Consider the following 21,501-nt stretch of genomic DNA (forward strand, 5'->3'; position numbering starts at 1 on the left):
ATCCAAGCCATCACCATTTCTTGTCTGGATTATTAAAAGAGCTCCCAACTGGTCTCTTTGTTTCAAGTCCTTGTTTCAGTCTGTTCTTTGCCTCACAGTCACTCTTCTGAGAACACGTGTCAAATCATGTCACTCCTCTGCACAACCTTCCTGGGACCTCCCATTTCACTAAGAGTAAAAGCCAGGTTCTTAGAATATAAGGCTCCAAGTGATTTATGCCTCCTTTCAACTGTTTCCTCTACTTGAAACCCACTCCCTTGTCTGCCTTGCTTACTCCCTAACCCCTTGCAGGTCTTTGCTCAAATGTCTCTTTATTATTGAGGCCTTCCTTGTCCACCTTATTTAAATCGCAGCAGGCCTCCCACATCCACGTGTACACACACACGCTCCCTATCCCTCTTCCTTGTTATATTTTGCCTCAGCATCTATCACTACTTATCTTACTGATGCTTTCTACATGGGCAAAAATTCTTATTTTGTTCACTACTGAATTCCCAGTGTCTGGGACGATGTCTGGTGCTAAATAGAGAATGAATGAATGAATGAATGAAAAAGCTCTCACTGTGGACGGATCTGGGATTAAAACTCAGCCTCTGCAATTTACTAGCTCTTTTTCTCATGGTCCTTTACTGTTTTGTAAAATGCGAATAATGGTAATACTGAATCTGATGAATTGTTAATGGGAAATAAATGAGATTAACACATATAAAATGATTAGAATGAACGTGGAAAATAAAGAACTTATAAAGAACTATGCAAAAAGATAGTATTAGCATGATTTACAAATTACTATCCTAAGGGTGCCTGCATGGTTCATTCAGTTAAGTGTCCGACTCTTGATTTCAGCTCAGGTCATGATCTCGCGGATGGTGAGTTCAAGCCCTGCGTCGGTCTCTGTGCTGACAGCATGGAGCCTGCTTGGGATTCTCTGCCCCTCCCCCACTTGCTCTCTAGCTCTCTCTCAAAGAAAATAAAACTAAACTTAAAAAAAAAAAATTACTATCCTAATATACAAAGAGGGGCTGTTCTGGAGAAAGTAAGAATTCCTAAAACACATATGTGGGCCAGGAGAAACAACAAAAGGAAAAGATCAAAAGAAGCCACAAATTAATACACAATTTTCTATGAATTTTATTTCACCTTCAAATAAAAAATTGCCGGGTGACCAGGAAACTCTGAAGGGAGGAGTAGTATCATTCATTCATTCACTCACATTTCATTCAAGTCTGTAAAGTTAGCTTATGCCAAGAATAATGTACATTAAGAACATAGTACTGTGGGAACAGTTCCAGTTAGAAAGGGTTATTTTAGCTAGAAATTATGTGGTATCTAACCACTATATTTTACCTTATATTGCTTAAACACCTTTATATTTTCAGGCTTTTGAGATGGTGACTTTTTAAAAAAAAGTTCCTGATACTGTAATAGACAATTAGCAATTTAAATGACAGGTGAGTCTAATAAAAGTATCAAAAAACTAAAAAGACAGCATTACCAGAGTACCATACGAGCCCAAATTAGGCAACCAGGTTTTGTTTTTCCAAATATTTCTCATGAAAGGGGAAGAAGTCATAGAACTGATTCCTCATGACGTACGTCGCATTACTCAGTTTCTCTCAATTCCTTTATTTTGAGCAAAGTACTGCTTGCAGAAAACACGTATAAGCTAGAATCCACCTCATCAGTACTAGTTTTTGCCTTCTTGAAGAGAATCAGTTATAAACAAATAAATGTAGTTATTATGTCTAGGGTGTTGTATCCCACTTTCAAGTGTTTGATGTTTTTGTAAAGAAGCATTTTAAAAAAATCACTTAAAGGGACACCTGGGTGGCTCAGTCAGTTAAGCATCCAAACCTTGATTTTGGTTCAGTGACCTGAACCTCACAGTTAGATCGAGCCCTGCGTCAGGCTCTGTGGCTATCAGCATGGAGTCTGCTTGGCATTCTCTCTCCCTCTCTCTCTCTCTCTGCCCCTCCCCCTCTCACTCTCTCTAAAATAAACTTTTTTTTTTTAAATCGCTTAAAAAAAGTAATTCAAAACTTCCACTTCTAAAAAAATGGAGGGAAAGTACTTTTCCATACTCCTCCCCCTAAGAAAATTGAAAAACCCTATATGTTACATATAAAACAAATACAGGAAGACTGATTTTTGAAGAGAAGAGAGGCCAGCTAGGTACGGCAGGACAAGATGAACACCAAGGTGGTGAGTACCCTGGGTTTCCTCGCATAGCAAGACAAGTTTAGATAATAACTGATTTACTTCAAGCAAACAAAAGACAAAATTGTGGCCAACCTCTTCTCCTTGCCAGCAAAGGCTGATGGGAAGCCTAGACTTCTGTCACTGTGAGGCTATAATAAGACACCCCAATCTCCCTACCAGGGTGATGTGGGAGAAGACTGTGTAGGAAGCCAGACTTTCTTTCCTACCCCTTCCTCCTGTAAAGTCAATGGCAGGGGTAGGGGTAGCCTGGGCTTCCATAGCTACCCGGGGGTAATGAGGCATCCCTCCCCATTGCTTTCAGGGTGGCTTCAGAGAAAGCCTACAGGAGAGTTAGGGCTTTCACAACTGCCCAGCAGTAAAGAGACCAACACTCCACAATGTCAGCAAAGGCCAGGTGGGGAGCTGTAAGTAGGCCTGCTTACCTATGCCAGCAAGGGGATATTAGTGGAGTGTTCTTACAGGCAGCCTACTGGTAAGGGAGGACACCCACACCTGGCCAACCCTAGGAAGATCCACAACCACCCTCTCCTGCAGCTATAAAACAGGCCATGGACTTCCACCCCTACCTGAGTGTAACAGGGCAGCAACTCTCCCCTTCCTCACCTCAGCTACAGCATTGCCATAGAACATCAGGTAAGGTGGTATACTTAAACAAGATTCTGAGAACTATAACGTAATAGACAAAATGTCCAAGTTTTAATTAAAAAAAAATCCCTCATCAAACCAAGAACCAAGAATATCTCAACTTGAATGAAAAATATAATCAACAAGATGAAAAAGACATCCAAAGGATCCGACTGGGATTTTAGAGAAGGCATATAAAAATGGTTTGACACGTAATAATGAACATCCTCAAAACAAATGAAATAAAAAGTCAACAACAAAGACCCAGAAGACATACAGACCAACCAAGTGGAAATATCAGAACTGAAAATATGCTAACTAAAATAAAAAAATGTTTTCAACAGAAAAATGGAACAGAGAAAGTAATCAGTTAAATTGAAGACAGAATAATAGAAATTGCCTAATCTGAAAAACAGAGAAAATAAACAAAAAAATAAATAAAAAGAGCAGAGCCTTGGGGACTTTTGGGAGAATAACACTCCATTAAACAACAGCAGAATATATGTTCTTTTCAAATGCCCATGGGATGTATACGTAGCTAGACCATATCTTGGGCCATAAAACACATCTCAACAAATTTAAATGAATTGAGATCATACAGAATGGGTTTTCTTTTTTTTTTTTTTCTAACAACTTTTTTTTTTTTTTTTTTTGAGACAGGGAGAGACAGAGCATGAACAGGGGAGGGTCAGAGAGAGGGAGACACAGAATCTGAAACAGGCTCCAGGCTCTGAGCTGTCAGCACAGAGCCCGACGCAGGGCTCGAAGTCACGGACCGCGAAATTATGACCTGAGCCAAAGTCAGCCGCTCAACCGACTGAGCCACCCAGGCACCCCCAGAATGGGTTTTCTGACAACAATGTAACCGAACTAAAAATCAATAACAGAAAAATAACTGGAAAATTCCCAAACACTTGGAAACTAAATAACATCCCTAAAACAATCCAGGTATCAAAGAAGAAGTCTCAAGGAAAAAAAAAATACTGAACTGAATCAAATGAAAATATAATGTATCAAATTAGGTGGGACACAGACAAAACAGTGCTGAGAGTGGAATTTTAAGCACTAAAAGTTTACATTAGATAAGATGAAAAGCCTCAAGACCATAATCTAAGCTTCCATATCAAAAGCAAACAAAACCAAAACAAGATCAAGCAGATGGAAGAAAATAATAAAATTAAGAACAGAAATAAATGAAATAGAAAACAAAAGCAATAGATAAAAATCAATGAAACAAAGAACTAGTTCTGTGAAAAGATCAATAAAATTGACAAACATCTGGCAAAACTGACGAAGAAAAAAAGTTACCAATATTAACACTGAAACAGGAGAAATCACTACAGGACATGCAGACATCAAAAGGATAGTAAATTAGTTTTAAAAACAACAGTGCACACATAAATTTGACAATTTAGGTGGAACTGACCAATTGCTTGAAAAATGCAAACCACTGCAACTCCCCATAAAATAGATATATAAAATAGATATTTGAATAGCCTTGTAATTACAAAATAAATTTAACTTGTAATTTAAAAAACTCCCAAAATAGGCCAATATTAAATGGTCTCACCAGGGAATTCTACCATATGTTTACAGTATTAACACCAATTAAATACAGTCTCTTTCTGAAAATAGGAGAACGCTTCCAATTCCTTAGATGTTAGTCCTACTCTGATACCAAAACACACAAAGACAGTACAAAAAGAAAACTATAGACCAAAATCTCTCATATGGATGCAAAAATCTTTAGCAAAATATTAGCAAATAGAATTTGGCAATATATGAAAAGAATTATATACCAAGATTATATGATATTTACTGCAGGGATGCAAGTCTAGCTCAATATTCAAAACTCAATCACTATAATACACCAAATTAACAAGTAAAGAAATATCACAAGATCATCTTAAGTGATACAAAAAATTAACAAAAGTCAACCTCTAGTCATGATAAAAAATTTGGAATAGAGGGAGACTTCCTCAACTTCACATAAAGGATCTAACGAAAAACCCCTACAGTTTACATAATTAATGGTAAAACACTAAATGCTTTCCACCTAAGTTTGGAAATAAAGGAAGGATGTCCTCTCACACCACTCTTGTTCAACATAGTTTTGAAAGTTCTAGCTAGCAAAATAAGAAATGAAAAGATAATAAAATGCATATAGATTGAAAAGGAAGAAATGAAACTATCCCTATTGTCATATGACATGATTGTCCATACCGAAAATTCAAGGAACCTATATAAAAACTTCTATAATTAACAAGTAAATCTAGCAAGGTTGCAAGATACATAATTAAATATAAAAATTAACTGCATTTTGGGCATCTGGGTGGCTCAGTCAGTTGAGACTCCGACTCTTGGTTTTAGCTCAGGTCATGATCTCACATGTATGAGATCAAGCCCCGTTTCAGGCTCTGTGCTGACAGCATGGAGCCTGCTTGGGATTCTCTCTCTCCCCTCCCATGTGTGTGCTCTCTCTCTCACTCTCACTCTCTCTCTCTCTCTCTCAAAAATAAATAACCTTAGAAAAAATTAAAGAAAAAATCAACTGCATTTCTTTATCTGCAGTGAACACATGGAAAGTGAAATTAAAAACCCAATACCATGTACAATCACTCAAAAAGAAAAACATTTAGATATAAATCTAACAAAGATTTGTATACTAAAATCTACAAAACACTTAAGAAAGAAATCAAAGAAGATATAAGTAGCCAGAGATTAAAGGACTCCAGATAGTTAATATCCACTTCTCTCCAAATTGATATACAAGTTTAACATAATCCCTAAAGTTTCAGCAAGATTTTTTGCGGATACACAGGTGATTATTCTAAAATTTATATATAAAGGCAAACGAACTAGATTGGCTAAAACATTTTGAAAAAGGATAGGAAAGTGGGAAGAATCACCCTAGTTGACCTAAAAAAAAAAAAGAGGGGTGCCTGGGTGGCTCAGTTGGATGAGCGTCTGACTTTCGATTTTGGCTCAGGTCCTGATCACAGGGTCATGGGATCAAATCCACATCAAGCTCTGAGCTGAGCATGGAGACTGCTTAAGACTCTCTCCCTCTCTCCCTCTGCCCCTCTCCCACTTGCACATTTGCATGCACGCACTCTCTCTGTCCAAAAAAATTTAATTTAATTTAAATTTAAAAATAGTGCCAGAAAAACTGGCTATCCATAGGCAAAAAATAAAAAATAAAACTTTAACCTAAACCTCACACCTTACAAAAAATTAACTCAAAATGGATCATAGATTTAAATGTAAAACATAAAATTAAAAAAAATTTAGAAGAAAACATGGGATAACATTTTTAGAATAGGGCTCGGTGAAGAGTTTTTAAAAATAACATAAAAAGCATAATCCACAGAAAATAGCAACAATAAATTGGACCTCATCAGAATTAAAAACCTGATCTGTGAATAACTATTAAGAAAATGAAAGACAAGCTACAGATTGGAAGAAAACATTTGTAAACCACCTATCTGAAAATGAGTCATATATAGATTATATAAAGGAGTCTCAAACTCAATGGTAAAAAAAATATATATATATATATAAATATAAATATACTCTTTCTATCAATATAAATATACTCTTTATATAAATATAAATATATATTTATAAATATAAATATAAATATATATATTTATATTTATATATATAAATATAAATATATACTCTGGAAAATAATTTGGCAGTTTCTTTGAACTCTAAACATAAACCTATCACCCAGCAATCGCACTTCTGGTCATTTATCCCGGATAAAAACTAGGTTCACCCAAAAATGTACACCTGACTATTCACAGTAGCCTTATTTGTAACAGCCAAAAACCGGAAGCAACCAAAATGTCCTATACTGGTGAAAAGTTCAACAAATTGTGGTACAGCCATACCCGGAATAAACAGGGACGAACTACTGATACATGGAACAACTTCAATGGATCTCAAGAGTATTATGCTGAGTGAAAAAGCCAATCTCAAAAAGTCAAATATTGTATGATTCTCCAAATCACATTCTCTAAATCATATAGTCAAAATGACAAACAGAGATAAAAAATAGATTAGTAGTTGCCAGATATTAGGGATAATGGGGGAACCAGAGGAGATGGGTGTGATCATAAAGGGGCAGTGGCTGATTGGGATGGTGGTTACATAAATACACGTATGTGATAAAATGATAGAGAACTACACACACACTTCATATCAAGGTCAAGTTCCCGGTTTTTAGGAGGGTACATGGGACCTTCTCTACACTACTTTTGCAACTTCCTATAAATGTATAATGACTTCAAAGTAAAAAGTTAAATAAAAAAGCAATAATTCGACAAGTGAAAACTAGATATCCACATAAAAAATAATGAAGTTGGACCCTTACCCACTATGAAGTGAAGTCCGAATGGATCAAAGACCTAAATGGAAGACCTTAAACTATAAAACTCTGAAGGAAATACAGGGCAAAAGCTTTAAGACACTGGATTTGGCAAATGATTGCTTTGATATGACAACAAAGGCACAGACAACAAAAGAAAAAATAGACAAATTAGATTTCATGAAAAAATTGTGTGCATCAAAAGACAATGTCAACTGAGTAAAAAGGTAACCCACAAAATAGGAGAATATATTTACAAATCATATATCTCATAAGGGATAATAGCCAGAATATATAGAGAACTCCTAAAACTTAACAAAATCAATCCAATTCAAACTTGGTATTGAATAGATATTTCTTTTTTTTTTTTTAATGGTTTCTTTTTTTATTTTTGAGAGAGACAGAGACAGAATGCGAGTGGGTTAGGGGCAGAGAGAGAGGGAGACACAGAATCCGAAGCAGGCTCCAAGCTCTGAGCTGTCAGCACAGAGCCCGACGCGGGGCTTGAACTCACGAACTGTGAGATCATGACCTGAGCCAAAGTCGGCCGCTCAACCGACTGAGCCACCCAAGCACCCCACTGAATACATATTTCTTTAAAGAAACACCCATCAAGATGGCTACAATAAAAAAACAAAACAAAACAAAACAAAATCGGTGCTGGCAAAGATGTGGCAAAAATGGAACCCCTGTGCACTGTCAGTGGGAATAGAAAATGGTATAGCTGCTATGGAAAACAGTATGTTGGTTCCTCAAAAAATTAAAAATAGAATTATCATATGATCCAGCAATTCTACCTCCGTGTATACCCCCAAAAGAACTGAAACCAGGGACTCAGAGTTATTTGTATACCCACGTTCATAGAAGAATTAGTCACAGTAGCTAAGAAGTGAAATCAACCCAAGTAACCATTGACAGAAATTTGAAAGGATAAGCAAAATGTGGCATACACATAGAATGGTATATTATTTATCCAGCCTTAGAAAGGAAGGAAATTCTGACACATGCCGCAACATGGATAAACCTTGAGGACTTCATGCTAAGTGAAATAAGCCAGTCACAAAAGAAAATACTATGTGATCAGCCTTACAGGAGAAACTTAGAGTAGTCAAAATCACAGAGACGGAAAGTGGAATGGTGGTTGTCAGGGGCTGTGGGGAGGTGAGACTAGGGAGTTACCGTCTAAAGGGTACAGACTTTCAGTTTTACAAGAGGAAAAGAGCTATGGGAGATGAATGGGGTGATGGCTGCACAACGTTATGCACATACTTAATACCACTGAACTGTATACTTAAAAATGGTTAAGATGGTAGATTTTGTTAGGTGTGTTTTACCATAATAAAAAATACTAGGGAAAAAAAAGAAACAATACAGTGGTTTTATTGTAGCAATCACGAAGAAAGGAAAAAAAAAATCCTAATATTAAGTGGCTAGGTACTTGTGGCTTGGGATGAAGTTTCCAGCGTCAGCACCATACACGGGACCATATTTCATTATACACGGAAATAAAGAGGATATACTCTGTTAATAAGCTGTGTTAATAAATAAGCTGTGTTGATCACTCAAAAAGCAGTTTTACTGATTTACTGATTACAAAGATCTTCTTGTCAAAAATGTTACTGAAAAGTTTTAATAAATTCTTTTAACAAGTGTGAAATAGAAAAGAACAATACAGTAAGTATTTCATTAACCCATTTGACAAGTATTTCCTGAGTTACCTATCATATATCTGGCATTGTTCTAGGCTCTGGGGTTACAGCTGTAAACAAGACAGACAAAAATACCTTCCTGCATGAAGCTTATACATGGACACATTATTTTATAAAAAGCATAATATTAAGAAGTATATTTTTAGTTCCAAATTAAGTAAATTAATTGTTAAAATTTTAGTTCAAATTTAATCTAAAGCCATAAATGTTTACATATTCTGTTGGATAAACAGGTTTTAAAATCATTTCAGTGGGAAAACTAAGATTGTGTTAAGACGGCATTATACTAAAGCCTACACCACATAGAATTTGAAATATTGAAGGAATTGTAAATTTACATTTGAGCTGTATGATTGAAAAAATCCACACTGCGTTGTTACTTGAGCAAAGTACCTAAGAAATAATACTGTTCTTTAGATATTCTCTGCCTACATATAAACTCTTGGGACCGGGGCTCCTATTAGGTTTTACTATATAACACAATTCCTAAGTTAAGGTACAGAGTTTCTGTTTGGTCATGTTTCCAAACGTACTGGAGCTACTGACTGGAATATGCTTTTTCCTAGGTTATCTCCGACAGTGTTCTCCCACCCACGAGCACACTGTATTACCACAGGGTAAATGTGCTAACCTAAACTGGAGTTACCTCTACCCTATCTCCTTTGTCCTCCTCACAACCAACCCCTTAAATCAGCACTAGCATCTCATTTCTTCACGAACCTGAGTTTTCTAAAGGCCAGTCTCCCTTTACCCTAGGGAAGGTGAATGTTTTCTCATCCTGTCCCCCTGAAAAGTCCTCCACCTTCTCGCTGTACTTAGGTCCATCACTGGGGTGTGCAATGGGGACCACAAAACTAGGAGAAAATATAATTCATGTCTGGAACTATCATATCTGCAGCCAAAAAAGTACTTGACTGTAAGGCTTTGATTACTTGATTTTGTTTCTGTTTGACATCATATAAGGTACGGAGAAAAAGATAAGGGAAATATTAAGTTTTACTTCTATTCTTCCTCCCCCAATTTTGTCTATTCAAATTTTCACCTTTAGAGCCAATTTATTTATAAAATAACTCATTTTTCCCGTTCATGATATGAGCTGTTTCATTATAGTACTTAGAATTTGCATCTATTGACTTAGAAGAAAACTCATATAATTAGAGAATGTATAAAAATATCATTAACAATGAAAAAGTCATATGTATAAATATTCAACGTATTGAAATATAACACATAAAAATTGATTAAGCTTGTAATAAATAAATAAATAAATAAATAAATAAATAAGGGCCTCTAGTTTTCCAAACAGATATCACATCTTCTACATAGACTCCCAGAACAATGATGTTTATTTTTAAGAAATTGTCCTTTCCGTATTTCCCGTTCTAACACACTGTTTTAATGAGACCACCACACCTTACGGTCTGGCCCTCCGAGGGTACTGCACAATCTCAGCAGTAGAGCAGATTTCTTGAGGGCAGATTAGCAATTAGGTCATGAAAAACAGGCAGCATAAAATAGCTACTGCTAATCTACATGAGAAGCATTTACTCAATTAAGCAGATGGAAATGTTATTATGAACTCAGTACTCCAATGATGGTCTTTAAAATTAAGAAGGATAGGGGCAAATGAAATGCACACTGGGGGATTTGGGGCCTTTATATATTAATTCTAAAGTATACAATGCAGAACACTGTAATGAAGTTAACAAAATTAATTAAAAGATTCTTTGCATGTAACCATTAGAGACTACATTAAAAAATACATGACAGTTTCTGACATTATTAATAATGTGACTGTACTTTAACATTCTTAATGTTGATACCATGACCTTTCCCTAATATACCACTGATACCAAAAACATGAGCATGAGAAGTCTTATTACTCATGGCTGGTATGAATACGGTTTTTAATATGCTTTCTGGTAGTGCTGTTTCCATTTTGAGTTTCAATAACTGATAAGCTCATGATGAATTTTCAAATATTTAAAAGATTACTACGTATTTTTACTAGCAAACAGAGTTGTCATATATTTATGTATTCGAACATGTGTTTCTTTACATCATCTTTTTATTAGACAATAACAAAAAAAAACTGAATTATTAATGTGCTTAAAAACCTCCATCAAACTCTTAGAACAAAAATCTTCAAGTGACTTTGGGAAAATGGTCACAAACAAGGAATGTTTACATTGTGATAAAATATCTTACATTGTGATACATATTTTATGTCTAACTCCTATTTTCCAAGTTTTAGTGTATAAACTTAACAAATTATTATTACAGAGTTCTAATATATATGCCAAAATTATAACAAGTAAGTGGTTTGTTACAAAAGCTACATAAAAATAAGCTGTGCCTATGAAAACTATAAAATGTATATTCACATTAACTCTAAATATTACATTTAGACTTTTGATTTATTCAACATAATTAAAACTTCTCAACAATTACTATAACAAACTTGTTTCAATATTTTTAATATAACAATAATAGTCATTTGCCCACTCATTCTCCCCAACGCTTATCTTTATATGTAATCTTCTATCATCCTAAACTCTTTCTTAACAGAAATCTACTTTTTGATATCCTTGGCTTGAAAATTACATAGTATGTAGAGTTGTTGTTGAGTTTATTTAAGTTTATTTAAGTTTATTTACTTTGAGAGAGACAGAGACAGCATGCGCAGGGAAGGGGCAGAGAGAGAGAGAGAGAGAGAGAGAGAGAGAAAGAGAGAGAGAGAGACAGAACCACAAGCAGGCTCTGCACTGACTGAAGCGGGGCTCGAACTCATGAAACCGTGAGATCAGGACCTGAGCCGAAACTGAGAGTCAGACTGACTCTTAATGGACTGAGCCACCCAAGTACCCTGAAACTTTATAAGTTAAATTATGTGCTCCTTAAAACAGAGTTCTATACAGGATAGGTGCTCATTAATATTCATGGCATGACATTAATTCATATATTCATCCAATATATCCATTTACTGTGCGCCAGGACACTGTAGTTAATTCTGCAGACATAAAGATAAAAAAGAAACAGCCCCTGTTCTAAAGCTGCCCAGACACCTGAAGGATTGTGGTAGGGAGAAAAACGGACCCTTGAAGATGTCCACATTCTATTCCCGGAGTCTGGCAATATTTTACCTTAGATGGCAAAAGGGATTTTGCAGATATGATTAAGATTGAGCACCCTGAAAAGGGAGACTATCCCGAATTACCCAAATTTGCCCAGTCTAATCACATGGGCCCTTAAAAGCAGAAACTTTTCCCAGTTACAGTCAAAGAAAGTCGTGACTCCAGAAGCAAAGTCGGACATCACACTGCTGCCTTTGGCTCAGTCGGTTAAGCCTCCAATTCTTGATTTTGGCTCAGGTCAAGATTTCATGGTTCGTGAGTTGGAGTCCCACGGTTGGACTCCATGCAGACAGTGTGGAACCTGCTTGGGATTCTCTCTCTCTCATGTGCGTGCATTCTCTCTCTCTCTCTCTCAAAATAAGTAAGCTAAATCTTTAAATGTTTATTTATTTTTGAAAAAGAGAGAGAGAGAGAGCAAGCAGGGAAGGGGCAAAGAGACAGTGAGACAGAGAATCTGAAGCAGGCTCCAGGCTCTGAGCTGTCAGCACAGAGCCCAATCGGGGCCTTGAACCCACAAACTGCGAGATCATGACCTGAGCCAAAGTCGCATGCTTAACTGGCTGGGCCACCCAGGTACCCCAATAAATAAACTTAAAAAAAATAAAGCAAAGTAAAGGGAGGAGGGGATATATGTGGGAAAGATGTAGATCTGTCAAAATGAGACAAAAAGACCAGGGCTGGAGAAATGCCTTCTTTAATTGTATGTTTAACTTTTCCTAAAATCAGCAAGTACTGCCTTTAGTGTTCAATAGAAGACTTCAACACACCGATAATTTAGTCCAGGGTTTTCATGTTGTATAATAATACATCGACTAATGATGAAGCAAAGACTTTCAAAACAAAAGTCATTGCTATTTTCAGGTTTCTGAGTTGATACTGTTTTACAGCAAGTTGAATGACCAACTAGACAGAAATGGCACTAAATTATCAGTGACAATTACAACACTGGGGTATGTTAGGACTTCCTTGATTTGGGATGCTTCCTAGATTCGACAAACTATATGACTTCATGTGGATTTTATCCCCCCTCTGATACTGAACTATGGGTGGTTCAGCAATAACTAATATAGTACTTTCCACATCTAATACATTAAGGAAGTAACTGCTCTTAGAGAATGGTAATGAAAGCACAGAAAATTTAATTACTTTTGACTTTAAAGGAAAATCCAAATTTAAATAATCAGTCTTATGTGATATTGTTAAGACAGTAAGAAGACAATGTTTAAAACTCACTTTGAAGTGTTTCAAGTTCAGCCCGACTCAGTGCATCTTCCTTTTTCTTCAATCGTGTTTCTTTATATTTAGCATAAAACTCCCCGGCATCCTTAAAAAAGAAGTTACAAAGAAATTAACATAAAGATCGGTTTGCTTTGATACTACGTCACGCACAACTTCATTTTAAAGCCGTGTATTGTCTTCCTTTCAGTTTATGGTTTTAAATTGTATGACGAACACAAGAAACAATAAATGTTTCTCCCCGATTTTTTTCTCTCGGAGAGCTTATTTATTAAGGCCAGAACCTGCGTGAGTATAAATCTAAGGAGAGTTTCTTCTCTCAGACATGGAAGGGAGGACTCCTCTTCCTGTTTTCTACCACCGTTTGTGTTCTCAACGTTGGGCTACTCCATGGACAAAGAGAAGACACACTCGCTGAATTAAGCTAAATGGGCACAGTAAGTTATGTCGCTGTGAGTAACAAAGCACTATTTTCATATTCATCCCTTCACCTCAAAAGATTTTCAAAATTCTCACATGCAAATCTGATTAAGAAACCTATCTGACCCTGTCAATACAAGTGAAGATGTCATTCCTCCTTCCACCACACTTAGAGATCAGTTCCTGTCATGGAGGCTTGAGGACTGAGGACACACTTAGGTGTCCAAATACAGTGGCTAAAGTGTCAAGGAGTGGCACACAGGCAAGACTCTAGCAGAGTGCTGAAAAAAGACCAGGCCTACAATAATCACAAACGTGGAGATCAACAAATTGATGCTCTAAGCGTATGAAGATCCTGACAATGAGAAAAACAGAACAGGTAATTTTCCACTACCTCTTGGCTTCCACTTCATTCATCACGCAGCAATACTACTTGTAACTGCCAGGCCACGTTGTGCTTTTAAGTCTTTGCATACCCTTTGCCCACTAACTAGAATATTTTGCTCCCCTGCCATTATTTTGATGAACTCCTATTCATCCCTGAAAACTATTCAAGCATCACCTCCTTTTGCAAGGCTTTCTGACCTTCCCTGGCAGAGGAATTCTCTCCTGTGTACCGCTTCTGTGTTTAAGCACACTTCCAGGATTGCTTGTATCATGCTATATTCTCTCCTAGAAAATGGGAAATCTGAGACGGGGTACTTGTGTGCCCAGAGCACAGAATCTGGCATAAAACAGGTACACAATAAATATTCACTGAACTGAACTAGGTCAAAATAGATGAGAAATCTTGTAAAGGAAGAAATGAAAGGGCTTGTGTGTGGAATAGGAAAAAGAGAGCTATCAAGGATTAACTCTAGGGTAACAGTCCCAGATTTTAAGATTCCTAGGGCAGATACATCATAGACTCATCTGAGAGGGTTTATTTTTGAAGGAAATACAGGAACAAAAGCTCTATCTTGATTCAAATGGAAATGCATGAACACTTAAACCCTAGAATGGAATTTTCTCTTTTCATCTGTGACCGTCCAAGAAGAGTTAAAGCTTTTCTTAGAGTCTGTATCTCTTGGGCTTATATCAGAACTCTTCCATCGGACGATGAATTAGGTAAATAATAGGCATTCCTAAAATCACTGGATCAGTATAATAAAGATGTATCTCTTATTCTCCCATTCTCATTTTCATGTTCCTACCTCATTTCTACCAGGACTCCACAAGCCCTGGGTCAGCGAGATAATGGTATAACTTGAAGGGTACAGAAAGTCATGAATCCAACATACTCATCCTCCCAGTCCATATATACTTTAAAATGCAACAGGATTTGGGGTTAAGGATTTATAGCCCCTTAACATTCCCTGCACCCCTAAAAAAACCTCAGCCCTGGAATACTCTTATTTTCTTTAAGCCACATCAGTCATTTGTTCCATGACGTGAATGAATGAATGAATGAATGAATGAGTTTATTACCTTCTTTCCGGGCAGTAGTTTTTATTTTTTATTTATTAAAAAAATTTTTTTTAAATGTTTATTTACTTTTGAGAGAGAGAGTGAGAATGCAAGCTGGGGAGAGGCAGAGAGAGAGGGAGACACAGAATCCGAACCAGGCTCCAGGCTCTGAGCTGTCAGCACAGAGCCCGACGCAGGGCTAGAACCCGCAAACCTTGACATCATGACCTGAGCTGAAGTCGGACACTTAACCGACTGAGCCACTCAGGCGCCCCCAGGCAGTAGTTTTTAATAGTAGGGAAAAGGTCAGGATAGCACTGGACCCTTGAAGGGAGCAGGAAAGGTGGCACCATACAAGAAAAAGGGGCACAGATAAGTTATCTATGAGATGTGAAAGAAGGTAGGTTGAAATCAAACATCATAGTACAGTATAGTGAGAGAAAATACAGTGATTACTAGGACAGATTTTGGAGCCAGACATGACTTGAATTAAGGTCTCAGCTCTGCCTTCTTTCAGCCTAAATAGGATTCAGCAAATTACTTCACTCAGCGTTGTGTGAATTATCTCATTCATAACCGGGGACGATCACAGAGCTACTGGGAAGACTGAAGTGCTGATACATGTATCAAACACGCAGAATAACAGCTTGCACACAGGCCCTCTACATGTTACCTATTTTTATTATTACTTATTTTACCAAAGCCTTATTCTCTACCACAAAAAGTGAGTTTTTCTGCTTCAGACCTCACCAAAACTCCCGCAGAATCCTATAACTGCTTGCTTATGAGGCTTTCTTCACCTGCACCCTCTCAAAACAAAAATCTTTTACTTGGTGAATAGCAGCCTCTTCCTCGTGGTTCTACCAAACTTGAATATTTCTCTGTTCGTGTTTCTGCTTCCTGCTACAGTACAGAATTCCACTAAAAATTCCTCTTTGAAATTACCCATTTGAGCCCCAAATCACACTTATCTGAGGATCATTATGCACTCACTCACTTTACCCTACTTCACCTAATTCCAAGAGTTTTAACACATTCCCCAATTGCACTCACGGTTTGTTCTAGGCCAAGAATCTGTTCCTTCTTTTGCTCCGTTTCTAAGCATTTATTTAAATGTTCCTCATCCTTTTTCTTGTCATATCGTACTTGTACTTGTAAACCATAATAATATGCCTACTCCAGAAAGGCTCACTTCTGTAAGACACCTATGATCTCAAAGAACTCTACTGCATTCAACACCCTACACCACTCCAACCGTCCTTGTGTGCAGTTTGGTGTACCACACATTAAGGTACACTGACAAACTGGAACACTTTAAAAGGAAAGTGATCACATGGTAGGGAAGCTTGAAATTATTTCTTAAAAGGGGGTGGAGATCAGATTAGAGATAACCTGATAACTATCATAGAATATCTTAAGGGTCATTATAGGAGAGAATGGTGTATTCTAGAGATGGAAGTTTTGATTTTGGATAAATAGAAAGAAGAGCTTTCTAATAATTAAAATTACCTTAAAATGAAAGAGACTGATCTCAAAGGTAATATTCAAGAAGAGACCTATGGCTATTATTTAAGGTATATTCTAAGTGAGAATCACAAAGTCAAAGGGGTTGAATGAGAGTAGTTGTTTTGGAATCAAAAACAAATTTTTTTTTTAGTTAGTTTGTTTCAAGTTATTATTTGACTTCCAGTTAGTTAACATATTGCGTAATATTTCTTTCAGGAGTAGAATTTACTGATTTATGACTTACATATAACAGCCAATGCTCATCACAACAAGTGCCCTCCTTAATACCCACCAGCATTTTTTAAAAAATTTTTTTAACGTTTATTTATTTTTGAGACAGAGACAGAGCATGAATGGGGGAGGGTCAGAGAGAGGGAGACACAGAATCTGAAACAGGCTCCAGGCTCTGAGCTGTCAGCACAGAGCCCGACGCGGGGCTTGAACTCACAGACCGCGAGATCATGACCTGAGCCGAAGTCGGCCGCTTAACGGACTGAGCCACCCAGGCGCCCCATACCCACCAGCATTTTAACCCATCCCCCTGCCCACTTCCCTTCCAGCAGCCCTCAGTTTGTTCTCCATAGTTAAGAGTCTGCTTTATGGTTTCCTCTCTATTTTATTTTTCCTCCTATGTTCATCTGTTTCATTTTTTTTTTTAATTTTTTTTAACGTTTTATTTATTTTTGAGACAGAGAGAGACAGAGCATGAACGGGGGAGGGGCAGAGAGAGAGGGAGACACAGAATCGGAAGCAGGCTCCAGGCTCCAAGCCATCAGCCCAGAGCCCAACGCGGGGCTCGAACTCACGGACTGGGAGATCGTGACCTGAGCTGAAGTCGGACGCTTAACCGACTGAGCCACCCAGGCGCCCCCATCTGTTTCATTTCTTAAATTCCACAGATGCATGAAATCATATGGTATTTGTCTTTCTATTTCTGAATTACTTTGCTTATGATAATAGTCTCTAGCTCCATCAACAAAATGCAATTTTGCAATTGCAAAAGGCAAGATTTTGTTCTTTTTTTGTGGCTGAGTAACATTCAATTGCACATATATGCTACCTCTTCTTTCACTTGATCTTGGCCAAAAGGCCAAGAAGCGATATATACGTAGTACCTCTTCTTTAATCCATTCATCAGTCAATGGACATTTGGGCTCTTTCCAAAATTTGGCTAGTGTTGACAATGTTGCTATAAATAATGGGGTGCATGTTTCCCTTTTAATTGCCATTTTTGTATCGAGTTAATACCTAGTAGTGCAAACGTTCAGTTGTGGGATAGTATTCTGTTTTTAACTTTTTGAGGAACCTCCATATTGTTTTACAGAGAAGCTGCACCAGTTTGCATTTGTACCAACAGTGTAAGGTGGTTCCCTATTTTCTTCGTCCTCCCCAACATGTTATTTCTTGTGTTGTTAAATTTAGCCATTCTGACAAGTGTGAGGTGAATCTCATTGTAGTTTTGATTTGCATTTCCATGATGATGAGTGATTTTGAGCATCATTTCATATACTGTTAGCCATTTGTATGCTTTCTTTGGAAAAATGTCAGTTCATGTCTTCTTCCCATTTTTTAACTGGATTATTTGTCTTTTGAGTGTTGAGTTTTATAAGTTCTTTATATATTTTGGATATTAACCCTTTGTCAGATATGTTATTTGCAAATATCTTCTCACACTCTAAATGTTGCCTTTTAATTTTATTATTTCATTTTACTCACTGTGAAGAAGCTTTTCATCTGGGTGAAGTCCCAATAGTTGCCTGCCTGCTTGCCTTCCTTCCTTCCTCCCTGCCCCTCTCTGTTTCTTTTTCTTTCTTCCTTCCCTCCCTCCCTCCCTCCTTTCCTTCCTTTCTCTTCTCTTCTCTTCTCTTTTCTCTTTTTTCTTTTCTTGCTTTTCTTTCCCTTGGCCCAGGAGACATATCTAGTATGGCTGATGTCAAAGAGATTGTTACCTGTGTTCTCTTGTAGGATATTGATGGTTTCCTTTATCACATTTAGGTTTTTCATCCCTTTTGCATTTACTTTTGTGTATGGTTTAAAAAGTGGTCCAGTCGCATTAAAAGCGGTCCAGTTTCATTCTTTTGCATGTTGCTTTCCAGTTTTCCCAGCACCATTTTTTAAAGAGACTGTTTTTATTCCCTTTGGACATTCTTTTCTGCTTTGTCAAAGATTATTTGACCATGTAGTTTTAGGTCCATTTCTGGGTTTTCTATTCTGTTCTGTTTATCTCTGTGTCTTTATTTGTGCCAGAAACAACAAAAAAAATTTTTTTAATAAAAAAAAATGAGTAGTTGTTTTGAAACATTGCCCCCTCCCATTCTTCCTGAGTGGCTAATTCACATCAATATAATTGTCAAGTAGAGAAAAGAAACATAAAGTCTCATTTTGAGTCCAAGCAAAATAAGCTCAGTTTACCTATACACAAAAAATTTGAATTTCTAAGTAAACTTCTTATCCATCTTTGTGGACATTGCCCGAAACATAACAGAAGCTTAATAAATACTCAATGAATGAATGAAGGCTTACTTTAATCAATCAGGGCTCTGGACTGCCTAGGTTTAGCTCTGTTAAGACTTTATTAAAACTATGCGATTTACAGGGTTCCAAACAAGAGTTCCTATCGGCAATGAGCTTATAGCATAATCATCAATGAACGGAACATGAGCAAAAGTTTTTAGTTTAGAAGCCACTCTCCCGGTACTTAACAAAATTTTTTGAAGGGCTCAAAGCTTATCTACATATATATCAAGCAGGGACCTGATCTTACATTGCAGAAGTACAGCCAACTTAAAGAATTTACATGTTATGAGTTTTCTTTGTATGTAATTGTAGAGCATGGTCCTTGCACAATAAGACCTTAGTTATATTAACTTATGCTTATTTATTGAACCACTATTATATGTGCTGTACCTTGTTGGGATATATGGAGATTACAGGAAAAGACAAGCACTTGTCTTTAAGGCAGATGTTAAAATAACTGAATGACCCCAAATTTGGAAAATAACCTATGAGAATAGGGATTTTTGCCTCAAAAAAAATTTTTTTTTTATTTCTAGGGCCTAGAAGAGTAGCTGGTATATAGTAAGCACTCAATAAATACTTGTTGAATGAATTGCTTGAAAACAGAATGAAGCTCACCCAACATTCTATCTGTTTCCCCACATTTCCTTATCCTCTTGAGATTAGGTGGGGTCATGGGACTAGTTCTGGATGGGCTGTGGATGGAAATATCATGTGTCACCTTCAAGCGAAGGCACCAAAAAGCCTGTGCGATACTCTTGCCATAGTGAGGAAGGAGGCCACATGTTCCAGATCATACAGCTGGAAGATGGTAAAGACGTCCTTGTTCTGAGTCCCTGAATGACTAGTTAGAGCAGAATGCCCTCTTTCCTACCAAGAAGTGACAGACAAGTGGTATAAGCTAGAAATATGTTAAGCCACTGGAATTTCAGGATGATCTGTACCTTGCCATAGTATATCAATCTATCCTTATTATAATATGAATAATAAGTGCTATGAAGTTAGAAGTTAGCACAGAGAATATACAATGGGAAGTTTTCAACTGGCCTAATCAGGAAGGACTTCCTAATGATAATGACCATTCATATAAGCCTTGGAGATACTACCTCCAAGATAAGCGAGTTCTAAGATGGAGAATATCCATACCAAAAGCTTTTAATATTACTGACATATTGCATTTAAGTGATAAAATAACATGCTGAGCTGGTACTATTTGCCATGTTTTGGTTTTCTTTTACTTCTCCATCCCAGCTCTGTGCTGATGGCATAGAGACTACTTGGGATTCTCTCTCTGCCCCTCCCCTAATCTCTCTCTCTCTCCAAATAAATAAACATTTCCTCTTAAAAAAAATAACCTTCAAAATATTAAATGACTGAAGGAAACGTAGGAAAGAAGGGAGTTGATCTAGAGTGGTATAAGCAGCGAAATGCTACCCATCACCTGTCCTAATGGGAATAAGGAACATGGAAGAGCTCTGAGGACAGGTAGCTACAAAAGAGATGAAGGATGTACCACTTCTTTGACGGTCTGACAGCACAAACCTCTTGTTTGAAGCTTACATATAAACTTCAACATAGGGGGGCGCCTGGGTGGCGCAGTCGGTTCAGCGTCCGACTTCAGCCAGGTCACGATCTCGCGGTCCGTGAGTTCGAGCCCCGCGTCGGGCTCTGGGCTGATGGCTCGGAGCCTGGAGCCTGTTTCCGATTCTGCGTCTCCCTCTCTCTCTCTGCCCCTCCCCCGTTCATGCTCTGTCTCTCTCTGTCCCAGAAATAAATAAAAAACGTTGAAAAAAAAAATTAAAAAAAAAAAAAACTTCAACATAGGGAAAGAGCGTAAGTACATTTCTGAAAATCTGCCCACAAAGTATTTATGTCAAGATTTGTTCTCCCATTGGCTTATACTATAATCTCAGAGTTACACATAATGTGTAATAAAATTACAATGAAGAGCATAGGAAAAATATAAATTGTAGGCTTTGAGGGCGCCTGGGTGGCGCAGTCGGTTAAACGTCCGACTTCAGCCAGGTCACGATCTCGCGGTCCGGGAGTTCGAGCCCCGCGTCAGGCTCTGGGCTGATGGCTCAGAGCCTGGAGCCTGTTTCCGATTCTGTGTCTCCCTCTCTCTCTGCCCCTCCCCCATTCATGCTCTGTCTCTCTCTGTCCCAAAAATAAATAAACGTTGAAAAAAAAAAAAATTTAAATTGTAGGCTTTGAAAGGATTTTTTTCGTTTTTTAAAAAACTTTATTTTGAGAGAGAGAAAGAGAGACAGCAAACCTAAGGGGGCGGCGGGGGGGGCGGGGGGGAAGAGCAGAGAGA

The 21,501-nt window shown here is 37.4% G+C and overlaps 1 protein-coding gene across 1 annotated transcript in view; it reads right to left on the bottom strand.

Moving 5' to 3' along the window:
- The window catches only part of DNAJC1 (DnaJ heat shock protein family (Hsp40) member C1), a 220,852-nt gene that overhangs the window by 109,937 nt on the left and 89,414 nt on the right, over nt 1–21,501 (bottom strand). Inside the window, exon 7 of the mRNA XM_043563363.1 lies at nt 13,293–13,383. Coding sequence (XP_043419298.1) covers nt 13,293–13,383 — 91 coding nt within the window. The remainder of the gene's footprint in view (nt 1–13,292; nt 13,384–21,501) is intronic.

This window comes from Prionailurus bengalensis, chromosome B4 (genome assembly GCF_016509475.1).
Source record: "Prionailurus bengalensis isolate Pbe53 chromosome B4, Fcat_Pben_1.1_paternal_pri, whole genome shotgun sequence".
Classification (NCBI taxonomy): Eukaryota; Metazoa; Chordata; class Mammalia; order Carnivora; family Felidae; genus Prionailurus; species Prionailurus bengalensis.